This window comes from Gasterosteus aculeatus, chromosome 16 (genome assembly GCF_964276395.1).
Source record: "Gasterosteus aculeatus chromosome 16, fGasAcu3.hap1.1, whole genome shotgun sequence".
In the NCBI taxonomy this organism is placed as follows: Eukaryota; Metazoa; Chordata; class Actinopteri; order Perciformes; family Gasterosteidae; genus Gasterosteus; species Gasterosteus aculeatus.
The window spans coordinates 2,810,011-2,833,037 of NC_135704.1; the positions used below are offsets into that span (position 1 = coordinate 2,810,011).

At 46.4% G+C, this 23,027-nt stretch overlaps 2 protein-coding genes across 3 annotated transcripts; both read right to left on the minus strand.

The window, feature by feature from the left end:
* Positions 1-1,974: 1,974 nt before the first annotated feature.
* Positions 1,975-14,584, minus strand: tspan7 (tetraspanin 7). Its single transcript, XM_040200747.2, has 8 exons — positions 14,281-14,584; positions 7,695-7,883; positions 7,378-7,452; positions 7,198-7,293; positions 6,628-6,783; positions 6,428-6,511; positions 5,665-5,750; positions 1,975-4,049 (listed from the first exon to the last, which is right to left on the minus strand). The coding sequence occupies exons 1-7, from the start codon at positions 14,344-14,346 to the stop codon at positions 5,682-5,684; spliced, it is 735 nt and encodes a 244-aa protein (XP_040056681.1). The 5' UTR covers positions 14,347-14,584; the 3' UTR covers positions 1,975-4,049; positions 5,665-5,681.
* A 1,376-nt stretch (positions 14,585-15,960) lies between these two features.
* katnal1 (katanin p60 subunit A-like 1) lies at positions 15,961-22,263 on the minus strand. 2 transcript variants are annotated; one of them, XM_040200746.2, is made up of 11 exons: positions 22,106-22,263; positions 21,428-21,609; positions 21,194-21,351; positions 20,614-20,773; positions 20,387-20,499; positions 20,171-20,276; positions 18,825-18,983; positions 18,477-18,603; positions 18,137-18,271; positions 17,668-17,794; positions 15,961-16,824 (listed from the first exon to the last, which is right to left on the minus strand). In XM_040200746.2, the coding sequence occupies exons 2-11, from the start codon at positions 21,587-21,589 to the stop codon at positions 16,626-16,628; spliced, it is 1,446 nt and encodes a 481-aa protein (XP_040056680.1). In that variant the 5' UTR covers positions 21,590-21,609; positions 22,106-22,263; the 3' UTR covers positions 15,961-16,625. The 2 variants fall into 2 exon arrangements, with proteins under 2 accessions (XP_040056680.1, XP_077946832.1); XM_078090706.1 differs by having other exon boundaries at positions 21,428-21,666; positions 22,106-22,222.
* Between the last annotated feature and the right edge of the window lie 764 nt (positions 22,264-23,027).

A 23,027-nucleotide genomic window follows, 5' to 3' on the forward strand; every position in this document is an offset into this window, starting at 1 on the left:
ACTTGTTTTTCAACTAAAGGATTTTCTCTTTTACCTGATCTGACAGAAGAAGTCAGGGGCTCTTGAGCTTTGAGGTTTGCTGCATACCAAAAACTCTCCAACCAGCTCATCACACCTTGTGGAGGCAGCAGCTCAGGCGCTGGAATCTCTGTAAGCGCTCAAGCTGCATTGTGGGAAATGTAGACAGCGACGTTTTGTTCAAGTGAAATTAAAAAATAGTTTGATACTTTTTTGTTTTTTAATTGATGCTTGAACCTGCCACTTTATGTTCCAAGCGCATGTCATGAGCGTAACAAACATATTTAGGCTACCATTCCTTTAAAATAATATTTTAGTTTTTTTATATTTGTATTTCTAGATTTTTGAGCACTCGCATTTTGCGGTTGGTCACTTGTTCATATTGTGTTAAGAAATATAACATGTCTTTTTGTAAAATACCTCAAACATCACAAATCCACATAACTTAATATAATTTGTCCTCTCGGCATTTTACAACGACGTTTTAACGTTATTTGTGTTAAAAGCCACACGCTAAGTCGGACATGACGCCGAAATACTGCACACGTAACTGTTCTTATAATTAAAAACGTAGTGATGGCAACCAGCCCTCCTTCACGCGCACGCCGAACGTGAACGTGTCCGCGCGCTCCTGAGTCCGGGGCTCACACCGTGCGCGCGTGAGTAATAGCGCTTCTCCGGTGGATGCCTCCCTCCAGTTTACAGCTCATTAATAAGGGCATTCAGGAGTGTGTGCTTGTGTGTGTGGAGGGGGGGGGGGGGGGAGGAGAGGGGGAGGAGGGGGAGGAGAGGGGGAGCCAGCGGCACGCACGCTCCATTAGCGGACCCTCTGCCGCGCCGCTCTGCCGGTAATTTGCGTAACAAGATCGGAACGGGCAAGGCGATCTCCCCGAGACGCGGCCCGCCTTTGCCCGTGTGGCCACCGCTTTCCCGCGGACTCGCTGTCTGGTGCAGCGGCGCAGGAGTACCAGCGTGTGTGTGTGTGCGCGTGCGTCCGTGCGTGATGCGTGTGCGTCTGTGCGTGATGTGTGTGTGTGCGCGGGGCTCGGTGATCCATTTCCACACACACGCGGCGTTGTCTCCCCCGCTCTCTTCCGTCTCGCTCCCTCGCCCCCTCTCCCCCTCTCTAATCCTCCCCCCCCCGGAGGTCCGTTTTCCTCTGATACCAAAGCGCCGCCAGGTGGACGAGCACGGCAGCCGGCTCAGTGACGTCACCGAGCGAGCCAGCCAGAGTTCCGAGGATGTTCTTCAAAAAACAATGGCTCATAAATGAAAACGGTTTTTTCTTCACTAAATAAATGGCTGTTTTATAATAATAAAACGGAACCACCATAAACTAGTGTAAAAAAAACAAAAAATAAAACCCTATATGTAAAATAATGAAGAGGACAAAGAGGAGTCTGAAGCGCGTCACGTGTAATTCTGGCCCTAAAGTCAATTTATTCCCAACAATCCGTCAAAGGTGTGTCTCCAATTCTTGGTATTTGCCTTTTATTTGAGTAGGAAGAAAACGCTTAACGGCCATGCCTTCAGAGCCCAACGCTCTTCCATCACTTACTCTGGGCAGAGATGACTATTTGTTCACAGGTTTTTGGGGAATTTGGAAATTTACATAATTTATCCCAGTATCCTTTGTTTGTAGTGTTTCTGTTGACTTTGTGAACGCTCTCCTCTCACAAGTGTGTGGAGGACGTTAACTCCTCATCGTCTGGATTACTGAGGGAATCTGCAGAAACAACACAGATCTCACTAACACTGGTTTGACTGGGGAATTTGCCTCAGTTTGGCAAATTATCCGTCTTTGTCTAACACAGACGAGTTGATATTATCTGTGTACTTTGATTTTTACTTGGAAATAAGTATAATTCTACTTCTATTTCAGGCAGGGATCAATGTATTTGTGTGCTCGTAGTACAGATCTGTCTCTGTGGAGCGTAGAAAAAAAGACAAGACACGTTTGTTATTCTGTATATTTATTGATAATAAGACCACTGATGGTGACTTAGATAGCAGACAACATGGTGCAATTCTTTTCCAGTGTCTGGTGACCCCATGTGTAAGCAGGATGGTATTACAGTTTAGTATTTACAGGACAACATCCGTTTGGGTAAAGAGTGTCGAAAAACATACATTCACTTAAATAGATTCACAGTTTTAAAAGCGATGAGCCTTGAAAAGCTACAACCAAATACTGACCAAAGGTGAAGAATCCATGAACTCTAGACGCTCTCTCTCTCTCTCACGTGCACAGAAGGAAAACACACTGTCAATGTTAAGGTGACAGTCAAAGAAAGGCAAGCAAATACCCCTCACACACATACCGAAACAGCGATAGAAAATGACTTGTAATCATAGTACAAACTAGACCATAATTAATATACAGCTAGAATTGAAACATCTACAAGCTGCACGTTACCGTAACAAAAACATTGGCCACAATTATTTTTCCAGTGCGAGTTTTTCCTACAAACTAATCCACCAAATAACGGCACGGTGTGCGGAATCAAAACTGTGACACAACATTTAGACTGATTAGCATATTAGGATGAGAAACGTCACGTCATATAAATTACATTTAGCATAAATATCTACAGGGGATGATGATGAGGATGGTGTGTGGATGCACTGCAAGGGATACTGTCAATTCTAGAAGGACACTGCTGGAGTCCTGCGTACCTCTAATGCCAACAGCGTCTTTCACTGTAGCGCACAGCTGTCATATGAGTCCAGCAGGAGAAAACTATTGATATGATTTCATATGAGCCTGAACAGAAACACATTCAAACCTTTGTAAGCACGGAATCCTTGTTGGCAAAAAACAACAACAAGAAGATTCTAGGTTTAAGTTGCTCTTCAAAGCTAATTCTTGACTAATTGGCATTAAGTCAGTCGCTTTGAGGCGAGACAAGTACTGATTTACCGCTGAGGTGTCAGTATGCGCCCAATAGAGGGCTTGTTGGATTGTGGAGCCGCACATTGTGCGCACAGATTGGCCAGGTGTGCGGAGGTGTGAACGTTGGCGGGACTTCACCTTCCCCCTCGATCTTAATCACGCAGAGGAATCCGTCCCATTTCATCTGACAGCCACGTGGAACGCTATGAATGCCTCCACTAATCTGCATCATTCTCTGCATTGTTTGAAGCACACGAATCTCTCAGATGATCAGGTGTTGGGTTTTTGTGAGATCAACTCGTTCAATAAAGAGCCGATGTGCCCCGCGGACCGATAACAAGTCATCTCGACCGATGGATCAGCAGAAGCGGCCTTTAGGGAGGTGCAACATTCAGGGAGCTATTGCAGCGCAGGATCCGTGGGGCGTTTTTATTTAAAGATGCACCACGCCTCGCTGTAGAGGGGGGGGGGGGGTAAGCCCCCCATTTGGACTCGGTGGTCTTGTTTATTTATCCCAGGCTAAAGGTAGTGAATTACAATCTTAACACACTATTTATCGTCATAATCTGCTTTTGGGTTGGATCACCAAGCCAAAGTAATATCATGCCACATCTACAGGTAAAAATACGCAGCTTTTTAAAATTTATATAAACTCAAAATATCCTCCTTGGTGCAGACAATGAGGTGAGAAAAAGCCACGGCCACAGGAACGCATGATGCAGTGCAATAGCAAAGTCAAATGCAAAACTAAAACTATTAAAAGTGTTACTTTCAGGCCTCAGTAATGTCATTCTATACAAACGTGGGCGCTTGTTTTCTGATGCCGCTCGCTGGAGCACGCCGCAACCGGGAAGGCCGAGCGCCGCCCGATTCCACCTATCTGAGACCACCCGGTGTGCCCGCTCGGCGTGGGCCGCACTGATCTGCTAATGAGCGACCTCTACATCGATGGACGTGTGCTATAGAACGCTTTGATGCAACAGCGGTGAGTCAAGGAATGGTGCTTTACAGTAAGATACATAACGATATTACATTAAGACTACGGGCGGAAAGGGAGGTGGAGTCCAAGTGAGACGCGTGGTAGTGTTGTTGTGAGTTTACTCTCGTCGAGGCTCTTTCTCTTCTTCTCTTCACCTCCCTGAGTACACAAGAGCACAAAGAAAGAAGCGTTTTGGATGAATCAAAGCAGTGTTCTTTGCCCCTCACCTTACTTCTAACATCTCAAAAGGTTTTTGGGGTAAAAATGTTATCAAAACAGCATATTTACCTGTCAATAGAGTAAAGAAAATTACTAATTAATCGCACATTTTGAAATGCATTAATCTCAATTAATGGCAATTAATGAATGTTTGTTGTTTCTTCTAAAGACTAAATCATGAAAGTAGTGAGGTAATCATTTTAGAAAGCGTGTATTTTAGACACTGTTTAATTGTTAATGCTATTTGTAACACAAAACTACAAACATTTGATCATCTTGGAGGCAGAATTCCACTGAGTAGAACGTGTTGAACTAGCAGCTCTTCCTGCTGTCCTCGGGCACTTTGCTCTCAACTCTCCATAATCTAACGGCTGTGTTTGAAGTGCCAACAAATTCCCCACATTTAGCCCGGACGTCTTTTATGAACACAGCGGTGGTCCTCTGCAGACTGTGTACCGCGCAGGGTAACGTTAGATGTTGAGATGGAAGCAACCTAGCAGCTAGCTTAGCCTAGCAGCTAGCTTAGCATAGCAGTGCTTTAAGTGGTCCGTTTGACACGTGTAGTAATTCCTTTGCACAGTTCTCCACTGCATGTTGTGCCTCTTTTGGTTTTACTTCCAACGCAAAAAGTTTTCCCCCTTGATGTAACTCCTAGCGGCTGTTTTGTTTCCGTGGTCAACGTGTGTTAACTACGTTAAAATATTTTGTTGCATCAATCTCGGCCACAATAATCGCATAGATTAATGCGTTTATGTTGACAGCCCTAATTTGGAGTCATGTTTTCTGGGCAAACAACTAATCTAAAGCCAACGTGGACTTGCGTGGACGTGGACTCGCTCTGATTTGGTCCCAACCAGCTCCTGAGAGAAATGTCTGGCTCTTTAGCTGCTAAATGCTCCATCATGTCTCCGCATGTTGCAGATTTGTTTCGCTGCTGTTTGGGGATTAAAAGGTAGTGAACAGGGTTTATTTTTCTGTGTTAAAAATGCTGCTGCTGTAGTTTGAAACAATGCAGTGTGATTGATTGTGAAATTAGGGGCCTGAAAAACCCAGCCCAGTGTGCTAAGGCTAGCTGGAGAGTTGCCAAGTGGGCAACACTGACGCAGCCCCCCTCCCCACCTCAGGCCTCCCTCCAAAGTCACTCCCCCAAGATGATGATTATGAGCGGAAGCAACGGACTGTCGTTAGTACTTGCAGCTCGTGGACGACTTTGCTGCTGAAATGAGTGTTAGGCAGCAGATACGCAGACGTCCAGGGACTTTTGCTACGGTCCTCGCAGCAGCCACAGATACCAGATATACGTATCTTTTTTTTCTTGCCAGAGCATTTGATTTATTGATGTCAGGATGTAAAAAGAATTTCAACACAACTAAAGGTCATGTAGAATACACAACCTATCCAAGCTTTAAGTTGTGGCTGTAAAACCAAAACTCAGTGCTGGAATGAACTATAAAATAGTTCTGACTCCACGAGTCACCTTCCACAGAATCCTCGTTAATATGAAATATCACCTACAGCAGCAACTTGAACTCTAAATGTGTGTGTGCATCTTTACCTGCCGCGTCACATCAGCTAAACCATCTCGTACTGATTGGCTGTGATGATCCTGGACAGACAGCAGGCCAGCAACATGCCAATCAGCTGAAAGACAGACAGACACAAGCTTTTGTGTTTTAAAAAAACAACATTTGGATTTCCATTTTCTCAAAAAAACTGCTTAAACATTGCGTCGAAGTCTGGGGAGCCGCTGCTCCTTTGCGTTGAAAGGAGCCAGTTGAGGTGGTTCGGGCATCTGGGGATCTCCATGCTATCATCTGGGGATCTCCATGCTATCATCTGGGGATCTCCATGCTATCAGGGATCCCCCATTCAGAGCTGGTACATGTTCCCCAGGAAAGGGAAGTTTGGGGTCCCCTGCTGGAGCTGTTGCCCCCGCGACCCGGATGGAAGATGGATGGATGAATTTCCTGTGAAACCTTCCAATTGCTGTTATAAGAACATGTGTGCTACCGGTGTCTCCTTCCTCCTCGCTTACTTGTGTGCTCGTTTAGAAGACAAATACAAAGTCTACTGGCTTCTATTTCTGGCGATAACATTTAGATTGAGGTAAATCTTTCACGCAAGGCAATTCTTTGCAGCAGATATTTTAATTGCGGCTAAATAGAATTCATCCTTCCTTCATGTTATTATTTTCACCGGTTGTTTTCCTCCTTCAAAATATCTTCCCCGCTGGCAACACAAAAGGGAATATAAGATTTCTCGGTTCATCTTCTAATACAAATCATTGAATAATACTGTTTATTTCTGCACATCATTACCTGTGAGAAGGCGATCCCAAACGTCACTCCTGCAATAATGGCCATGTTGGTCTCCATGAACGAAGTGACCAGCTCGTAGCAGCCCTGAAACACAAGGGGGCGGGTTAGTCTGCAGAGTGGGGGGGGGGCACTGGTTGGTGTACGAGTCCCCTTCTGTCCGCTGACCCTCGTCACTACATGAACCGCAGCAGCGGGCTGACCTGGTGGTAGACCTTGCTCGGGGCGAGGGTGGTGTTGCGGAGGACGTCTGGGTTGCAGTCGGAGGCGTTGAAGCAGCAGCTGGCAGGGATGCCGTTGGACGGGTAATACACACTGCCGAACCAACTGGTGTAGTTATACACGCCACAGCAGCGCAGCTAGAAATAGACATTAGGAGGAGAAGAATTTCACTCAGTGTCAAAAATGCTCACGTGAAAAGCAACACATCTCTGAATAGTCAACAGCCCTTCTGCTTCTTGTTGAAGAGATCCATTTAGAAAAACACATAAAGATATTTTAACCTAAAAATAATGGCAAAATAAAAACAATTCATAAAATGATGCACCCCGTAGTTTCCTGCAAGCATTAATCAAATAGGAGTAAATAATAAGAGCGCTTTGATTGGGGACTATTTTTGGCTGTGGATTGATACATATTTGGCGGCTAATTTTTTATTTATTGATATCTCAAAATAAAGAGGTAGACAAACAAGCTATTTAAATCTATGGCTGCACAGAAACAGGTGACCCCTGTTAATAGCGTGAGTTCCTTTCCATTTTTGTTGGACTCACCCTGTGCTGCAGGTTATCCACGGCGCGGCTCGCCTCGTCCTCGGCGTTGTAGTTCAGCACCGCGTCGGTGTACGTCCTGTGAAAGGTTCCCTTTATCTGCGGCGCACAGAAACACACACACGGTCAGTATGCAACACTCAGGCATCAGACATGTTTCACGTGCTGAGCTGGATCGCTGACCTCATGGCGAAACACGAATCCAGAGATACCGGCCACCAGCTCGGCGAGGAAGACGAGCGACAGGAACATGGCATACTGCAGAGGGAGAAGACGGAGATGTGCATAGTTTGCATAAAAACCCTCTGCCAGAGTGTATCATCAAGTATGCACACACGCTCACTCACACACACACACTTGACCACCATTAACAGAACAAAGCGCCCTGCAGCATCTATTAGATTTCCGATCCCTCTTTTCTGGATAGAGGTCAGTCATTATCCCCGTTATCATGTGACCTGTGGGCTAATTAACCAGGATCTCTCTCCCCCGCATCTCACCAGCTTCAGCATCCATGGGCTTCCTCTGCAGGTGGCGAAGCATCCGAACAGGCCAAACACGATGATGATGGTCCCGGTGCCGATGAGGACGTACGGGGCGTTGGTCGAGTTGTCTGCGATCAGAGAGATGTACGGGCCGAGCATCAACTTCCCCCATACTCCCACTGCCAGCAGGATGGCTCCTGTTATCTAGAGGGCGGCGAGGGGGGGGGGGGACAGATGGATATGACAAGAGAGAGAGAGAGAGAGAGCACAGTCAACAGAATGAAAGCAGGGAACGGGCTTTTATCTCGGCGCGGTTACAATGGCTGTGTTTTAGCAGCCGTGGCGAGGGGGGAGGGCGGCGGGGGGAGGGAGGGAGGGAGGGGAGAGGATCAAGGTGGAACAAAAAAGAAGCAGAGCAATTAGAGCGGGAAGGAGGAGGAGACGGCAGACAGACGACACAAATTTCTCTGCCGTTGGGGAAGGCGATCACCTGCTCGGCGAGCACGCCTGCTCGCGCACACACGGGGGGGTAGGAGAGGAAAAGAAAGGGGACATATCAAAGAGGCTCTTTGATCCGAGGCGAGACGCTTCCTCCTGTTGCGCCCATCTTAGCATTTCAAATGAGGGGCTGTGGGATGAAAGAGGGCGTTGTGTCTCAGCTGGGTTCGTCTCCCTGGCATTGGGAAGCGAGCGGGCCGTGGAGCGGCTGCCTGATGATCAGACTCAACTCAACGCCCTGACCCCCCCCCCCACTCCCCTCCTTCTAAGAGGAGGCTGCTCGCCGTCCTGCTGCCAGGCCCTCTGACTAGAGAGGGAGCAGAAGGCCTCTATGTGTGTGTGTGTGTGTGTGTGTGTGTGCACACACTGAAACCTGCTCTCAGCAGGAAATGAGCCAATCTGACTGCAACGCCAAGGACTCCACCGGTTTTGCCCTCTGAGGAAAAGTTCCCTCTTTTAGTCAAGAAAGTCCTGCTGCACGTTACGTAAAAAAATACAATAACGCAGAAGTGATTAAGATCAGTATTTAGTATGTGATGTTTCTGTATAGCTGAAAGAAGCCTCTGGGGGGAATGAGTGTGTGACCAGAACGCACACAGCACCGTTTGGCAGAGTGTGCACTAATGACTGGAAGTTTCTCACTGCTGTAGCTTCTGAGATCACTTTTGAGCCCCGAGGGGATCGTAGAAATAAAGATTGTGAAAACCCAAATGAGTTCACAGGGTCAAAAAGAATCTGTGGAATGAGCCTGGTGGAATGTGTCCTTATATGCTGGCCTGAAGGCCCCTCGGGGTCAGGGGCCCTCGAAACACATCGACGGGATAGCTTGAAACCTTTCCTCCTGCAGAAAGATCTGGTTAATCGTATAGAAGATCAACAGGAAGAGCATATAATAAATTAACAATAGCCCCATACAAGATGTTGGTAAGTCCTATTCATTCCAATGCTGCCTTTCTTTTCCCAGGGTCAGGTGGATTTACCTCGTTGTCAGTTATCTTCCATCACAGAAGTATAGAAAGTCCTCAGACTTAAACTAGTAACAATATATATCATGGTCATATAATTCAAGCACAAAGTATTTTGAATTTGTATTTCGTGCAAACACACACACATGGACTCTTATATCATGAGGACAAGCTTTGGCTCAGGGTGAAATGATAAGGGTGAGACAAACACACACACACACACTGGCAGCTCCACAACAATCATTTTAATTATTGATCAATGGTTTGGTCTATAAATTGTTGGAACAGTGTCAAAGAGGGAAAACCCCTTATTACAACAGTCCATTCAAAAGGATCATCGTCAGACCACACAACTTTTCCACAATATTACCAGAGATTTTTCTTCTCCTGGCAAATGAAACATAAACATGGAGCTGTTTTTTTTTTTCACGTAAGCCGAGCCTATAAACATGGGAATCATTGACAAGCTGCGTGCAGTCGGACGCGAGTTGGGTAAATGCTCAGCGGCACGGCGGTTGATGGAGAGGCAGCATGTCGTCTATTTAAAGTTGTCTCAGGAGCTGCCTGTTCTGTAACCTTTTCTCCTCATCCCGTGTATCGCATACATACGGGGCGTCCATTGCGTCCCGCCGGATGACTTTGCTATTGTGAGAATTACAGAATGCGCTTGGGCGGCCGCTTCTGGCAGACGAGAGGACCCCCCCATCGTAGACCGTAACGTCCGCACCACCCTTCCCTGTGGTTTTAATGGTCTGGCCCGCTTTTGGTCAAAGTGGGCAGTATCTGGCCCGAACCTGAATTGAGTTTGACAGCCCCGCTGTAGATCCGTACGTCCCTCGACTACTGGAGCTGCTGAGTGAATGGACCACAGTCCTCAGGCCCAGCGGACCTCTGGTTACCTGTAGGAGGCCATTTCTCAAGAGTTACAGGAAGCATGCGAACCGTCACATACTGTAAGTATGCATTAATACTCTGGTACTGAGGTCATTTTCACCTCTCTCTGAGGTATAAATCCATTGAAGCTGCAAACAATAACAATATTCAATATTGATATCTACTGGCTAAATCCTCAATTCATTTCTCTTCGAAAGAAATCTCTAGAAATTGATTTCATTGATTTAATTTAAAGTTGAAAAACAGTGAAAAGGCCAAAGATATTCAGTTTACTATCACGTATGACAAATAAAAGCTAGAATCAGTTTGCCGTTTTTGCTAAAAAAGACACCAATGATATGAATATTCATTCATTGGACTGGTGGCCGATGACTCCATTGGTCGGTAACGGCGCCTCCTGCCTCTATTAACAGCCGGAGCGGGCCGTCCTTCCAGGGAACAGTCCTCCAGGTGACCATGCACTCGCTGCTTATGCCCTTCATCATCAGGAACAAAATGTCTGGGCGCCTCCACCCCGAGAGCTGCCAGCGCATACGCCTAACAGATCGGCTTGTCAGGCCAACGGGGGAAATTAAGTCCAGTGAGGAGGAGGCCTCTTGCCTTCACGACTGCTGCAGAATCCCAAATAGCCCCCCCACACCCCGTCCCCCTCTTCATGCTATGTTTGATATTCTGCACCAGGCCGGCCACCCTGGTGACAGCACAGAGTTTAAAGCAGGTCAACCCTCCTCCTCCTCCTCCTCCACAGGCCCCCATAAAGCAACAGAAGGTGAGATTGCAAAATATGCCGGCGAGGACACCACCCAGACTCCACCACCTGCTCTGCATTCAAGAAAGCCACGTGCAGCACGGAGAAGACGTTGCTATTCGTTCTTGAGGCGCTATTCGCCACGACAGGCCGACCACAGCGAGGAGGGGCCGCCCCCCCCGCTGGGGAAGACAGCCGTGAAGCTGTGAGCTGTGCCGTCGATGGAAGGCGCTCCAATCCGGGCTAAATATAAAAGTTGGTGTCAGTGACAGTCACAGTCTGTTTCTAAGCCGTACAGAACACAGGACACGTTGTCCACTGGGACGCTCTCTGGGAATGTGCAGGGTTAGGGTGGAAAAAAAGGGGAAAGCACTCCTCGGGCTCTAAAGACATTAAAGAAAGATAGATCTGTTCCAAGTCTGCTCACAGCCTTTGAAATGGTTCCAAAATGTTTTCCAGAAGGGTTGAGCTGCTACGGTCAACTATCAGGTCTGCAGGAAGGGAGGTGCGTCCGAAATCCAGAATGTATAGAGAGGACCGGATACCCTTTTTAGTCCACTCAAGGTTTACCACATGCATCATAAAAAGTAATGTCCAACCAAGCACTCTCCACCATCAGGCACCGCACTGCAGGACAGTAGCAGACGGGACGAGAGGCGAGAGGGCAACACGATTGAGACAAATTCATAGTTTTAATCTGAGCAGAGAGCCGCGTCACAAACCGCTACCGAGTACTTCGTATTTATTAATTTATGGGAAAAACACGTTGCCCCTACATTGGCAACGGCAGCGCATACCACTTTACTTTAATAAAATCCCTGCAGCATCACCGCTTACCAGAGGGAACTTAAGTTCAATCTCAGCATTTCAATAGAAGCAACAGCGCTTATAAAATGCATGCAAGTTCATCCTGCACATTTTTATCGCCCGACAGCAGCAACGTTATAAATGGGAAAGAGAAAGTTTTTTTTCTTCTTCATTTTTGCGGTGAAAGGACTAAATAGTCCGCTACAAACCACTTCCTGGAGGATGGTGAATAGGTAGGGAGTAGTGAAAGAGTGACTGATTTGGGACCCAGCCAGGGTTTTTCAATGGTTTCATTAGGAACCCTTTTCATCCAAAGAATCCTTTCAAGGATGGTTGAAAGACTGGACGTTAAAGGATCCTCCAAGCCGCCAGCTCCCAAAAACTGTGACTGTGGATGCTGGCTGTTGTGGGTTCTTCTGCAGCCCACCACATTAGCCCCCCTCCCTTTAGAAGCCTCGTGAAACCCCTGGTGAGTTCTAGATTAAAGCATTGGAATATGAAAGGGTCTTCAGTGGAACGCCCTTGATGGGTCCATGCTAGCACGCAGGATGGTGGTTGTGAGTTTGACTGCACGCGGTGCACTGTGGCCCCATGCAAACTAAAACCATTGTTATGATGAAGAAAGATCTTTTGGATGGTCAAGGGAGTATAGAGGTTCTTGGTAGAACCCCATCGGGTATGCTGCTGCCCCAGGGGGTTTGGGTAGACCACTACCCCTACGACAGGTTCTCTGTAGAACCTGGGGGTGCTGGGTGGAGCCTTTCACACACGCTCTCCGTCGAGTAGGTAGAACCCAGATGGAACTTTGTTAAAAAGGAACAAGCAGAAGAGTCGTGCTGCGTTCACACGAGTCTCACAGCAGTGTGGTTATGATGTTCGTGTTATTGCCTGCAAGGATGCTAGATAATGTGTGATAGGCTGGCTTTCAGAGGGTAAACAATCCAAACCCACCGAAGCCAAACAGGGACTAAGAAAATACCATTTTCCGTTTAAATCACAATAGTAATTTTCTCCCACAAATGGGAGAAAATGTATTTGGTTTGAGAGATGCTTTGTGAAGTGAGGACACTTTCTACAAAGACCTTTAATAATAGTGACAATGAGAATCTGTTCCTTATGCGAGTATTATTTTATGCTACTTGCTCGCTCAGTATTAGAGAATTGTTATGAATATCAAATCAGCAAAAGACCTTGGAAGACAAATCCTCCAGAGGTGTTGATTTATATAATATGAGGCTTTTGTGGGGCTGTGCTTGGCTTGTAGTGTGGGCCGGTGTTGTGTTACCGCACAGGAGGGGGACCCCAGCAGGGCACAGGTGCAAGACAAAAACAGCATACTAATGAAAAGGGAAGGACTCCGCGCTGAGACCCTTAAATCTCTGCAGAATGCTGAGTGTTCTTAGTTCACATGGCCGTCTGTACGTTTCGCAACTATTTGGATCTTTATTCAAGTCATTTATCAAGCCAAGCGTGCATAAAGGTCATGGATCCTGCTTCTTATATGTGGCAATCTTGCTTATTTATTTTCTTTTTATAACTATTTTAACTAATCAAAAACCAGACCATTCTTTACGCAGATGAATTGATCATTTATATAACTGTTATTTGCAGCTCTACCTTTAATCCGATGCCGCATGAAAGAATACAACCACAAAGCAAAGCACACAACTAAAGTAATATACACATTAAGTGGATATTTAAAGTATACCAGGTATTTATGGTTCAAGTCCATCAAAGGGCATAATGGATTTTTTTTCAATTTATATCTGCATTTACCGTACTTACTTTGCATATCCATATTATTATAAAATCTTAAATTTAAATTCAAGCAACATAGAATATATATATAATTAATTATTTATTTTTAAATGCCCCAATTGTACAAGCTGCAACATGAAATAATAATAACTCATAAATACATACATAACATAATTATACTTATATATTATTATACAGTACTGTAATATGAAATGATTCCGTTTGCATAATGCCCATACTTTTTATTTTTGGTACTTAAAGTATATTTTGATGTATTGTTATACTTTTGCTTAGGGGGGATTTGGAATGTTCTTGTATTGTATTTATACACGGTTATTGTAAAAACATAAAAAAGTCTTAATCTTAATTCATTGGTAATAATCATGAAGTGAGATAATTAACTGTAAGTTACACATATCAGATAGTACTTAATTATGTTCGAATGCAGGACTTTCATACCTTCACCTCCCATAGGAATCAATAGGCTCTATTATTCACTCCTCGTGTCCGTATGATGGACTGAGGGTGCAAAGTGCTTTAGGAAATCTATAACGACCCCTAAATGTAGGTCCCCCGTGCAGAAAGCGGGGCTTCAACCGGGGCCTCCCCGGCAGACGAGGCCCCGCGCGCCCCTCAGCAGTCCCGTTAGACCGCGACGTTAGCATCCTCCTCCTCCTCCTCCTCCTCCTCCTCCGCGCTGTGTGCGCTCGGTGCGCTGCGAGACGCCGCTCACCGCCCCGAAAATACTGTTACAAAACCCAAGGCGACTAAAACGCATATTTGACGCGCAGTGAGGATGCAGCCATTGATGCACGACGCCGTCGATCAGGCCCCTTCATCACGCACATCCAAAACACATCATGGTGGATTACGTGGTCAAAAGGGAGAGAGAGGGAGGAGGCAAAACATAAGCAAGAGAAAGGCTACGCACCCAGAAGACGAAGGAGTACACGACCAGGAGCGTTTTGAGGCAGGTGATGACGGGTTTAGTCTCCATTGTGGCGCGTGCGGCGGTTCGGAGGGAGTGCGGGGTAAAAGCTCCTCTGCGATGCGTCGCGGTGAAACCGGGCGCTGATGCAGACACGCAGCGTCAGCGGGCACGCGCAGCGCACCAGCCCGCGCGCTACACGACCACCCGCGCGCGTTTGTGTGCAGCCAGCGCAGCGCGGCGCGGACCGCCGAGGCCGGTGCACGAGGGGCGCGCTGCGCACGAGGACGGGGTGTCGGGGTCCTGTGTGGGGATCGCAGAGGTACAATGTAACTAAGTACGTGTACTCAGATACCTCTACGCTACACTTTATTAGTATTATCTGACAGAAATGTATTTTAGTGACATGGTCGGATGTAAAAACTAGGATTACTTCGGTATGATTTTGAGGTAGAAATCCTAACATATACCATTTAGTATTTAAAACATTTTATGTAGTATATTATATACACATTTAGCTTTATATAAATGACATATATTTAAATAAATACATATTTAACTGTATATATAAATATATACATCTGCATACATATACACATCCTTACTGTCCTGAGGGCCAAGTCTCCGTTCTCCGTAGGCGTGCACTTAGAACCTCCATCCACCTCTCACCCGCTGGTCCTTGTTCTCCACCACTTCAGGCCCTGCAGGACGTGTTGCTGCAGTGACATCACATTTCACCTGAGATGAGGTCTGGACGACTCCATTCCATGAGTCGCTGACGTGATGTATGGGGGTTCTTCAATTATTTTTCCCACCCTATTTATATTGATCATCAGCTAAAAGATAATCAGATTTATTCTTTGGATCTTGGCCAAATATTTCATCACTGCATGAAAACTGAATGCGGGTTTAATGTGGTGGTTCCCAACCCAGCGGGTGCGTCCCTCAGGGGGGGCGCAGTGGAACTACAGGCGGGGCAAAACTTCATCAACAAAACCACACACATGCACACACCGGTAAAACAATGTAAAATGAAATTATGATAAATGCAATTGCAAACAAGTTGTAAATATCAACAGCTGATTTTGTTTAAGCAACTAAGAAATAAAAATGTAAGAAAAAAAACGAAGGAGTACACGACCAGGAGCGTTTTGAGGCAGGTGATGACGGGTTTATTCTCCAGGTGTGTTACGATGTGTGTTATGAGGCCGAACAGGCTACACTGAAAGTTTTTGGAAAAACGGTGGCCAGACTTTAAATCAGCTTTCCACCAACATTCCATTCCAGTCCAATAAGGACACACACACACACACACACACAGAATGCTTGTCCTGCACTAAAGCCCATTTCAAAGGACAGTCGGGGTTCATTGTCTGAGCACATCGTGCAGTGCACCATTTGTCCTACATTTGAAAGGTAAGAGGGACAAGACTTTTTAAATGCCAAATGAATTTCCGTTGACCTCGGAAAAAAAGTGTTTGAATACTACAAAGGAATGCAGCACAATAAAGTAAGTGTGACCGAGTGCATCTCACAAAGCAGTGAAAGTGAAAAATTCTTGGCGACTAGCGACTCACATCGGCTTCATGAAGTCCGTTGTCACGAGTAGTGATGATGTCTGTAAGACGATCTGTCGTAATTCAGAGATTCAATAGGAAGTGAAAGAATAACTAACGTGACTCCTTTTGGGTGATCAATAGAACCATTTAATTACAAGTTGTCGAGATTTCCTTTCATAAGCATTCCATTTTGTTTTAGCTGAGCTAAGTAAAATCCCCAAAAGAGGTTTAAAACCCACTGAGAAAAAACATTATACAACACAAAACATTGTGGTTCTTCAAGTGTGTTCAGTCAGTAGTACATTAAAAGTGCTAAAAGGCCCTCGTGCAAGAAACACCAGTAGCCACCACATAAAGCCTCAGTCAGTGACACCGTCATCAGGCCCTCTTCTAACATCGGCGCCCCCCACTTCTCAATGAGCGGCATGTATGGAACACAAACAGAGAAATAGCTTGGGATCAGGAAGGGAAGGATCAAATGTTCTTGCACGGGGCCTCACATGTAAGACGTTCCCTGTGGGGGCGACTTGTTTTTTCCAAGTCTCAACGGAGGGGTGGGGGGGGGGGGGGGGGGGTGAAAGAGTAGAGAGAGTGCAGTCGCTGAACGCTCTCATCACACTCCCGCTCAAAGTCCTCCTTCTTCTGACGTGTAATCTTCATGCCTGATGCGCCGCCCCGTCCACACACACACACACACACACACACACACACACACACACACACACACACACACACACACACACTCCTGCTGAGGTTCTGGTCCCTCTGGGGTCTGAACGGCCCCGTTCTCTACACCGACCCAAACTCCGTCATCCAGGCTTCGTACTTCTCCAGGTCGGCGGCGGAGACGGACTTTGAGATCTTCCTGAGCGTGAGGGTGAAGTCCTCCATGGTCACGGGCATCTGCAGCTCGTCTTTAGACAGAGCTCGGATCTCCTCGGGGCTCAGGCCCTGGATTCGTCGCCGCATCGCCATCATGGACGCATCCCTGAAGTACAGACAGGAGCAGAGTGGAAGGTGAGGAGGGGGCAGGGGGGGTGTAGATGTGGTCTGCTTTTACCTTGGTGTGGGTCACATTTTTAAATGTGCATCTAAAATGTGAATCTATTTAACGATGTGGTGAAAGAACCGATGCGTGTTCACATGCTCAGAGGGGAGTGACGCCGTTTTTACAGCGATTTGCCTGACGTGTTTATTTTAAAGTAAAAGTTATTCCAGTTGGAATAAATACAAACTCTCACTTATGTTTTTGGGGGAAATGTGAAATCAAACCCTGGCGTGGTTGTGAAATCTGATCAGATCTGATCGCAACGGAAGAACAAACTCCTTATCAATTTGTGGATTTAAAAAAAATAATATCTGTTATGGGTCAGCTGCTGTTTTCTCCCCATCCTGTGTGATTGTAGCTTCATTTTCCCCGGTGTGTCTGTCTGTGCCGTTTGTCTCCACCTACAAGAGGCGTGGCCAGTCATCCTGAACACAGCTGATCTCCATTCTACATTTCACCCCTCCAGTATTTAAACCCCGGCTGTCTGCTTCTCCAGCGCCAGATTGTTGTACACCCCCTGCGTGGTAACTCGACTGGATCCTGGCTCCCCAAGACTGAGTATTCATACTGTTCTTGTGTCTAACCCGGATTCCTTTGTCCAGATTCTGCTGTCCCCGCTCTGACCTGCCGTGCCACCTGCCTCCGTCCCTCTGGCGTCCTCACCCGGCTTTCCCCTTCCATTGAAATCCCTTCTATAGCTTATCAGTCCTGTGTGATCTCTGTGTGTTGGGTCAAATCTCCCCCCTAACAATATCGTATGTGTGCACATGCTACCACACGTACCTGCAGACGTTGGTGATGTCTGCTCCGGAGTAGCCCTCAATCTTCTCAGCGATGAGGTCCAGGTCCACGTCAGCAGCCACATCCACCTCTCTGAGGTTGATCTTCAGAAGCTCCACACGACCCTCAGCTACACACACACACACACAATATTAGTATTTGTTTGTGCCCTGCCTCGCTTAGATGACTATAGTGTCATGTCATGATCAAGACCAGAGTTTATCAGGACCAAGACGAGACCAAGACCTTTCTATGGTAAAACCCTCACACACAGCTGGAACTTCTTCTCCTGTCTCCCACGTTTGATCGTGAATCATGTTATGATTTAAGCAGGCAGTTGGACATCCTAATACACACGCATACATGAGACAATGCACAGGCGATGAAGGACTATCCCCCCCCGAGCTGTGGTCTAGACTGGTCGAAACAGAGACTCATGCACTGGCCGTTGTTCTGTGGGTGGAGAGGTCACCTGTGGGCAGGGGGATGTAGATCCTCTTCTCCAGGCGCCGCCGTAACGCCTCGTCGATGTCCCACGGGAAGTTGGTGGCGGCGAGCACCATCACCATCTTAGAGGGGTCATCATTATCCAGAGCTCCCCCCACGCCTGGTGAACGGAGAACCACAGTTCAACAAGGAAGCGCGCAGCACTCATTTGTGTGATGCTGGATTTGTTTTGGTTGAATACTGCGCTCCACACACTTCTATTTAGTGTCTAAGTTCTGTAGTTGTTATACCAGCCTGTGCCCGAAGCCATAAGAAAGGAGGTAACCACACAGGTAACCCTTTTCCACCGTCTCGGTTCAACTCACCGTCCATCTGCACCAGGAGCTCGGATTTGACCCGGCGGCTGGCCTCGTGTTCATCAGACGTTCCTCTCCTGCCACAGATGGAATCCACCTCGTCTATGAAGATGGTGGTTGGTGCATAAAAGCGGGCCTGAGAAAGGAGAATTGTTGAGGAGACCCTTTCTCTGCAACACGATGAAGAATGTCCCTCCCTCACTGAGAGCAAAACTCTCGACTAGATCACGACTCTTTGCTGTCCTGCTCCTAAATGGTGGAACGAGCTCTCTGAAGACACCAGGACCGCAGAGAGCCTTCACATCTTCCGCCACAAACGCAAGTTGTAGATCGGCTTATTGATGCATGTGAGGTTACCATTTCAAACAGCAGGCGGACCAGCTTCTCTGACTCGCCCCTGTATTTTGAGGTGAGGGTGGAGGAGGACACGTTGAAGAACGTCGTCCCGCATTCTGTGGCCACAGCTTTGGCCAACATGGTCTTCCCCGTCCCGGGGGGGCCAACCATCAACACGCCCTGAAGAAAAGAAGCCACTCATGAACACAGGATTTTTTTATGTTGTCATAGCAGAAGTGATCAAAAGGGATGATAGTCATTGAATCTACCTCAATATAATAATCTAATTAAACTTCTAATTATTTGGTGGAAATTTAGTCATTTTAACTGAATACCTCTGTAGTGAAATTGCACTAAAAATAATATTTGTTTTATAGCGCTTTTCTGTGTACCCATAGACGCTTTACAGTGTACACTAATATTATAGGTCTAATTTTAGAGGAATAGTAATAATCTTTAATGTGAACGTAATGAGTAAGTGGGTAAAGGCAAATAAGAGTAACTAGAACGGTCTGGTAAGGTTAGAAAATAGCATCACATATTCTGTAACGCAGCCTTGAATAGCAGGAAAACAGAGCCCATATTCCAAATTACAATAATTGGCTATCTTGGTCTCATATCAGGCAGACGCTTCAGAGCGACGATCTGCAGGCTAAATCTGTACAAAAAGTAATTAATTGATCCTCCGTCAAATGATTAAATAGCATAAAGTAGTGTAACATTGCATTACATGTCATTTAGCTGACGCTCTTATCCAAAGCATTTTTAACCCATGGTTTTTACATTTTGCCCGGGGAGCAGTTAGGGGTTGGGTGTCTTGCCCAGAGACACTTTGACATGGGACATGGAGCAGCCGGTGTTCAAACCGTCAACCACCGTTGTTACATATTACATGATATGATTTTATTGGAAATGATATATTGCGAGCGGAATTCATCATCTAAGTTGATTGTAACGATTGTTGCCATGTGTATTATACTCACGAGTGTACCTATAATATATGTCCACGTGTGCAGATGGACTGTGAAGCTGGAGAATGTGTTGTCTGATGAAGCGGCTTGGAGCCCAAGTATTCAGTTCTTATCTGATCCCATATCAGGATATTGACTTATTATCACTGTATCGCCCAGCTCATATCTTACTAACTATCTTCTTATTAAACGCTCTATTGTAGGTGTTTTACTTTCATTTATTCAACACAGCTGCATTTGAAAAGGCGAGCTGAGCAGATTCAGAGCAGAGCAACATATTTCAAATTTGAGCCGGAACAATGTGAACTGCTCACAGCTGTGTGTGTGTGTGTCAGTGTGTGTGTGTGTGTGTGTGTGTGTCAGTGTGTGTGTGTCAGTGTGTGTGTGTGTGTTTACCTTCCAGGGGCGACGGATGCCTTTAAAGAAGTCGGGCATCCACATGGGCAAGACCACCGCTTCTCTCAGCAGCTTCTTAGCGTCCTCCAGGTCAGCGATGTCGTCCCTACAGTCCACCCAGAGAACTCAGTCAGCGGGGACAAGGAAAGATGGAAGCGCTTCTCCGACAGCGGAGCGTATAAAAGAGTATGTGAAAAACTGGGAGAGCTGGCACACCAGTGTACGTTGGGGTTGCGGGACACAATATCTCTCTCCAGCGAGTCCACCAGGTCGCTGTCATATCCCGTGCCGTCGAATCTCTTCTGATCTCCATCAGGATCTTTCTTCCCCTTAAGGAGAAAAAACGAAGAGACACCATATTCATGAAAACAATTGTTTTGACTCGTTTCTTAGCACCAAACTCATCCGCCCATTGGACTACCAATCAGCAGCTGCGGTCCCACCTTATCCTCTTTGGCCTTTGTGCCTCTGGGACCGTGCCGGTCTGGTTTCTGGTTGGCCTGGCCGCGGCCTCCTGGCCCCGCCCCTTTATGCTGCAGACCAGGGGACTCCTTCCTTTGCTGCTTCGCCGCACTGTTGGGGCGCTTCACTGGGACCACATTCCTGCAGACACAAGAATACAACCGTAAACGCGGCTGATAGTGGGACACACCTGCAGACGGAAATGTCAAAGGCCATTTGCAGAGAGGAGATAATGGAGATACGGCGGCGAGCCAACGACCTCAAAAGCAGCTCCGCCGGATCTCTGTGCGGGTAAAGCTCGACATGCCACTTTAAAAACCCGATGGCCAAATAAGAAAGGCGAGTCACACTGAGATAAGACAGATCATGTGCTTCCTTATGGTCTTCAAAAACACAGGGTAGAGCTAAATAATGTGTTTTAATACAATGTTTCGGTTTTATCAGACAAATTAAAAACATTCAAAAACGTTTCGATCCATGCAGAAAAAAAGAAGGGAAAAAGGATGAGGTTCATTTCAGTAGTGTGCGCCCTGCCAGACGGACACAAAGACACACACGCACCGGTGCTCTGCAGGGGTGGGAGGGGGCCACACATCTGGATCTTCAGGCCTCTCCCACTGAGGGGCGAGAACATCAGCTGGCTTCTCGGACCTGAAGCTCTCCAGCGTTCCCATGATGCCTTTCACCTGCTCATACTCGTTGGTGAGTTCCTGCCTGACCTGGTCACAGAGCACAGTGTTTACATCGGCCTCCTCGCGTCACCCGCGTGACCTGTGCAGGTGAGCTCCAACTCACCTGTTGCCACCTGGCTTTGAGCGCCGGGTCCCTGAGGGACTGGCAGTGCTTGTGGATCTGCTGAACGACGCCCTGGTAGTACACGGCGGAGGACTCGTAGTTCCCCAGCAGCGCGTACTCGCGACCCTTCTTGGCGTTGTCACAGATCTCGGACAAATTCATGGTGAGGAGCAGCTAGATGGCTGTGGGACACACAGAGGTTCAGGTCCTCCCCCGAGCACCGTGAGACAATGGCTGGGCTGTTACAGGCGGACACAAGGCTTCTGTTGTAGGTAGAACCCACATTATGCTCATTATGCTCGCTGACCTCATTATGATTTGTGCTTTACTCAACTAACGCTAGCTAACGTTACATGGCGGGTGGTGTCGGCTTCAGGAGAACTGCTAGCGAACACCCGGCCAAACACGTTGGTTAAGGCTGCTCATATCCGTCATTTTAGATTGTTATTAAATCGCAGACAGGAAACGCTCACTTATTATTTAAAATAGCGTATTTCGACGTTAGCATTTGCTAGCTCGCTGCTAGGCCACAGACGGAAACAATAAATCTCGTGGCAATAAATAACGTAAACACCACTTAATCTCACTAGCATGGATTACCGTAAATACGTTTGTAGACTAAAGGCACCGGAATCATATTATTGAACTGCATTTATAATATTTCAATACTTCCCAGACCTGCATGAAAAGCCCTTGTTTGTGTTGTTCTTTGAATCAGAAGTCCCGTGTTGAGTGTTACCATGGCCGCAGAGAGACGCCGCGCGCGGAATACAGGCGGCTTGATTACTGCGCTGCATTCACGGACTTGTAGCAAGCTGGTAAATTCAGTAGATTCAGCGATCGAAATTGATATTACTCAATCAAGCCCTACCATCAAATGAGTTATATTAATGCGGAATAGGCTCCAATCCCGTTCTGGATATTGCATTCTGTTATTTTTGTAAGTAACATTTGACGTAACGTTATACCATTAACCGTGAGCGCACGTTGATCATGGTCATGGGCTAGTTTACAGGGTTCACCAAACACATCGTGGACAGATGTATACGCACGTGCACCACTAGTCGTCGCTACTATTCAATAAAATGCTGCCAACTTGGATGAAGCTACAGGATAAAGCTGAGGCAACCATGTCCAACCAACCATAAGTCACATTAATAGCAGTTCTGGGGCTTTAAATATATTATTCATATTCCATGATATTCATTAAGGAGCAGGTAAATATATATATATATATATATATATATATATATATATATATATATATATATATTAGTATCCGTGGTTATGTGTAAGTACCATCAAATAAAGTACCAAAATAAAATGCAGTAACAAAGAGATAACCATACTCTACACAACTGCGTTGTGAGTGTAGAATATAGATATGTTAGTTTTATTTTTAATTTAATCTCCGTTATTTATCCCTAGCCGTAGCCTTCTATTTTATACTGTGATTCAATTGTACATACCATTTTTCTTGTTGTCCATTGTCTCTTTGTCTTACTGTCTGATGTTATGCACCGATGTCAAATTCCTTGTATGTTTAACATATTTTGGCAATAAATGTTCCTGAAGCATATAGCTGCTGCATCATCGCACC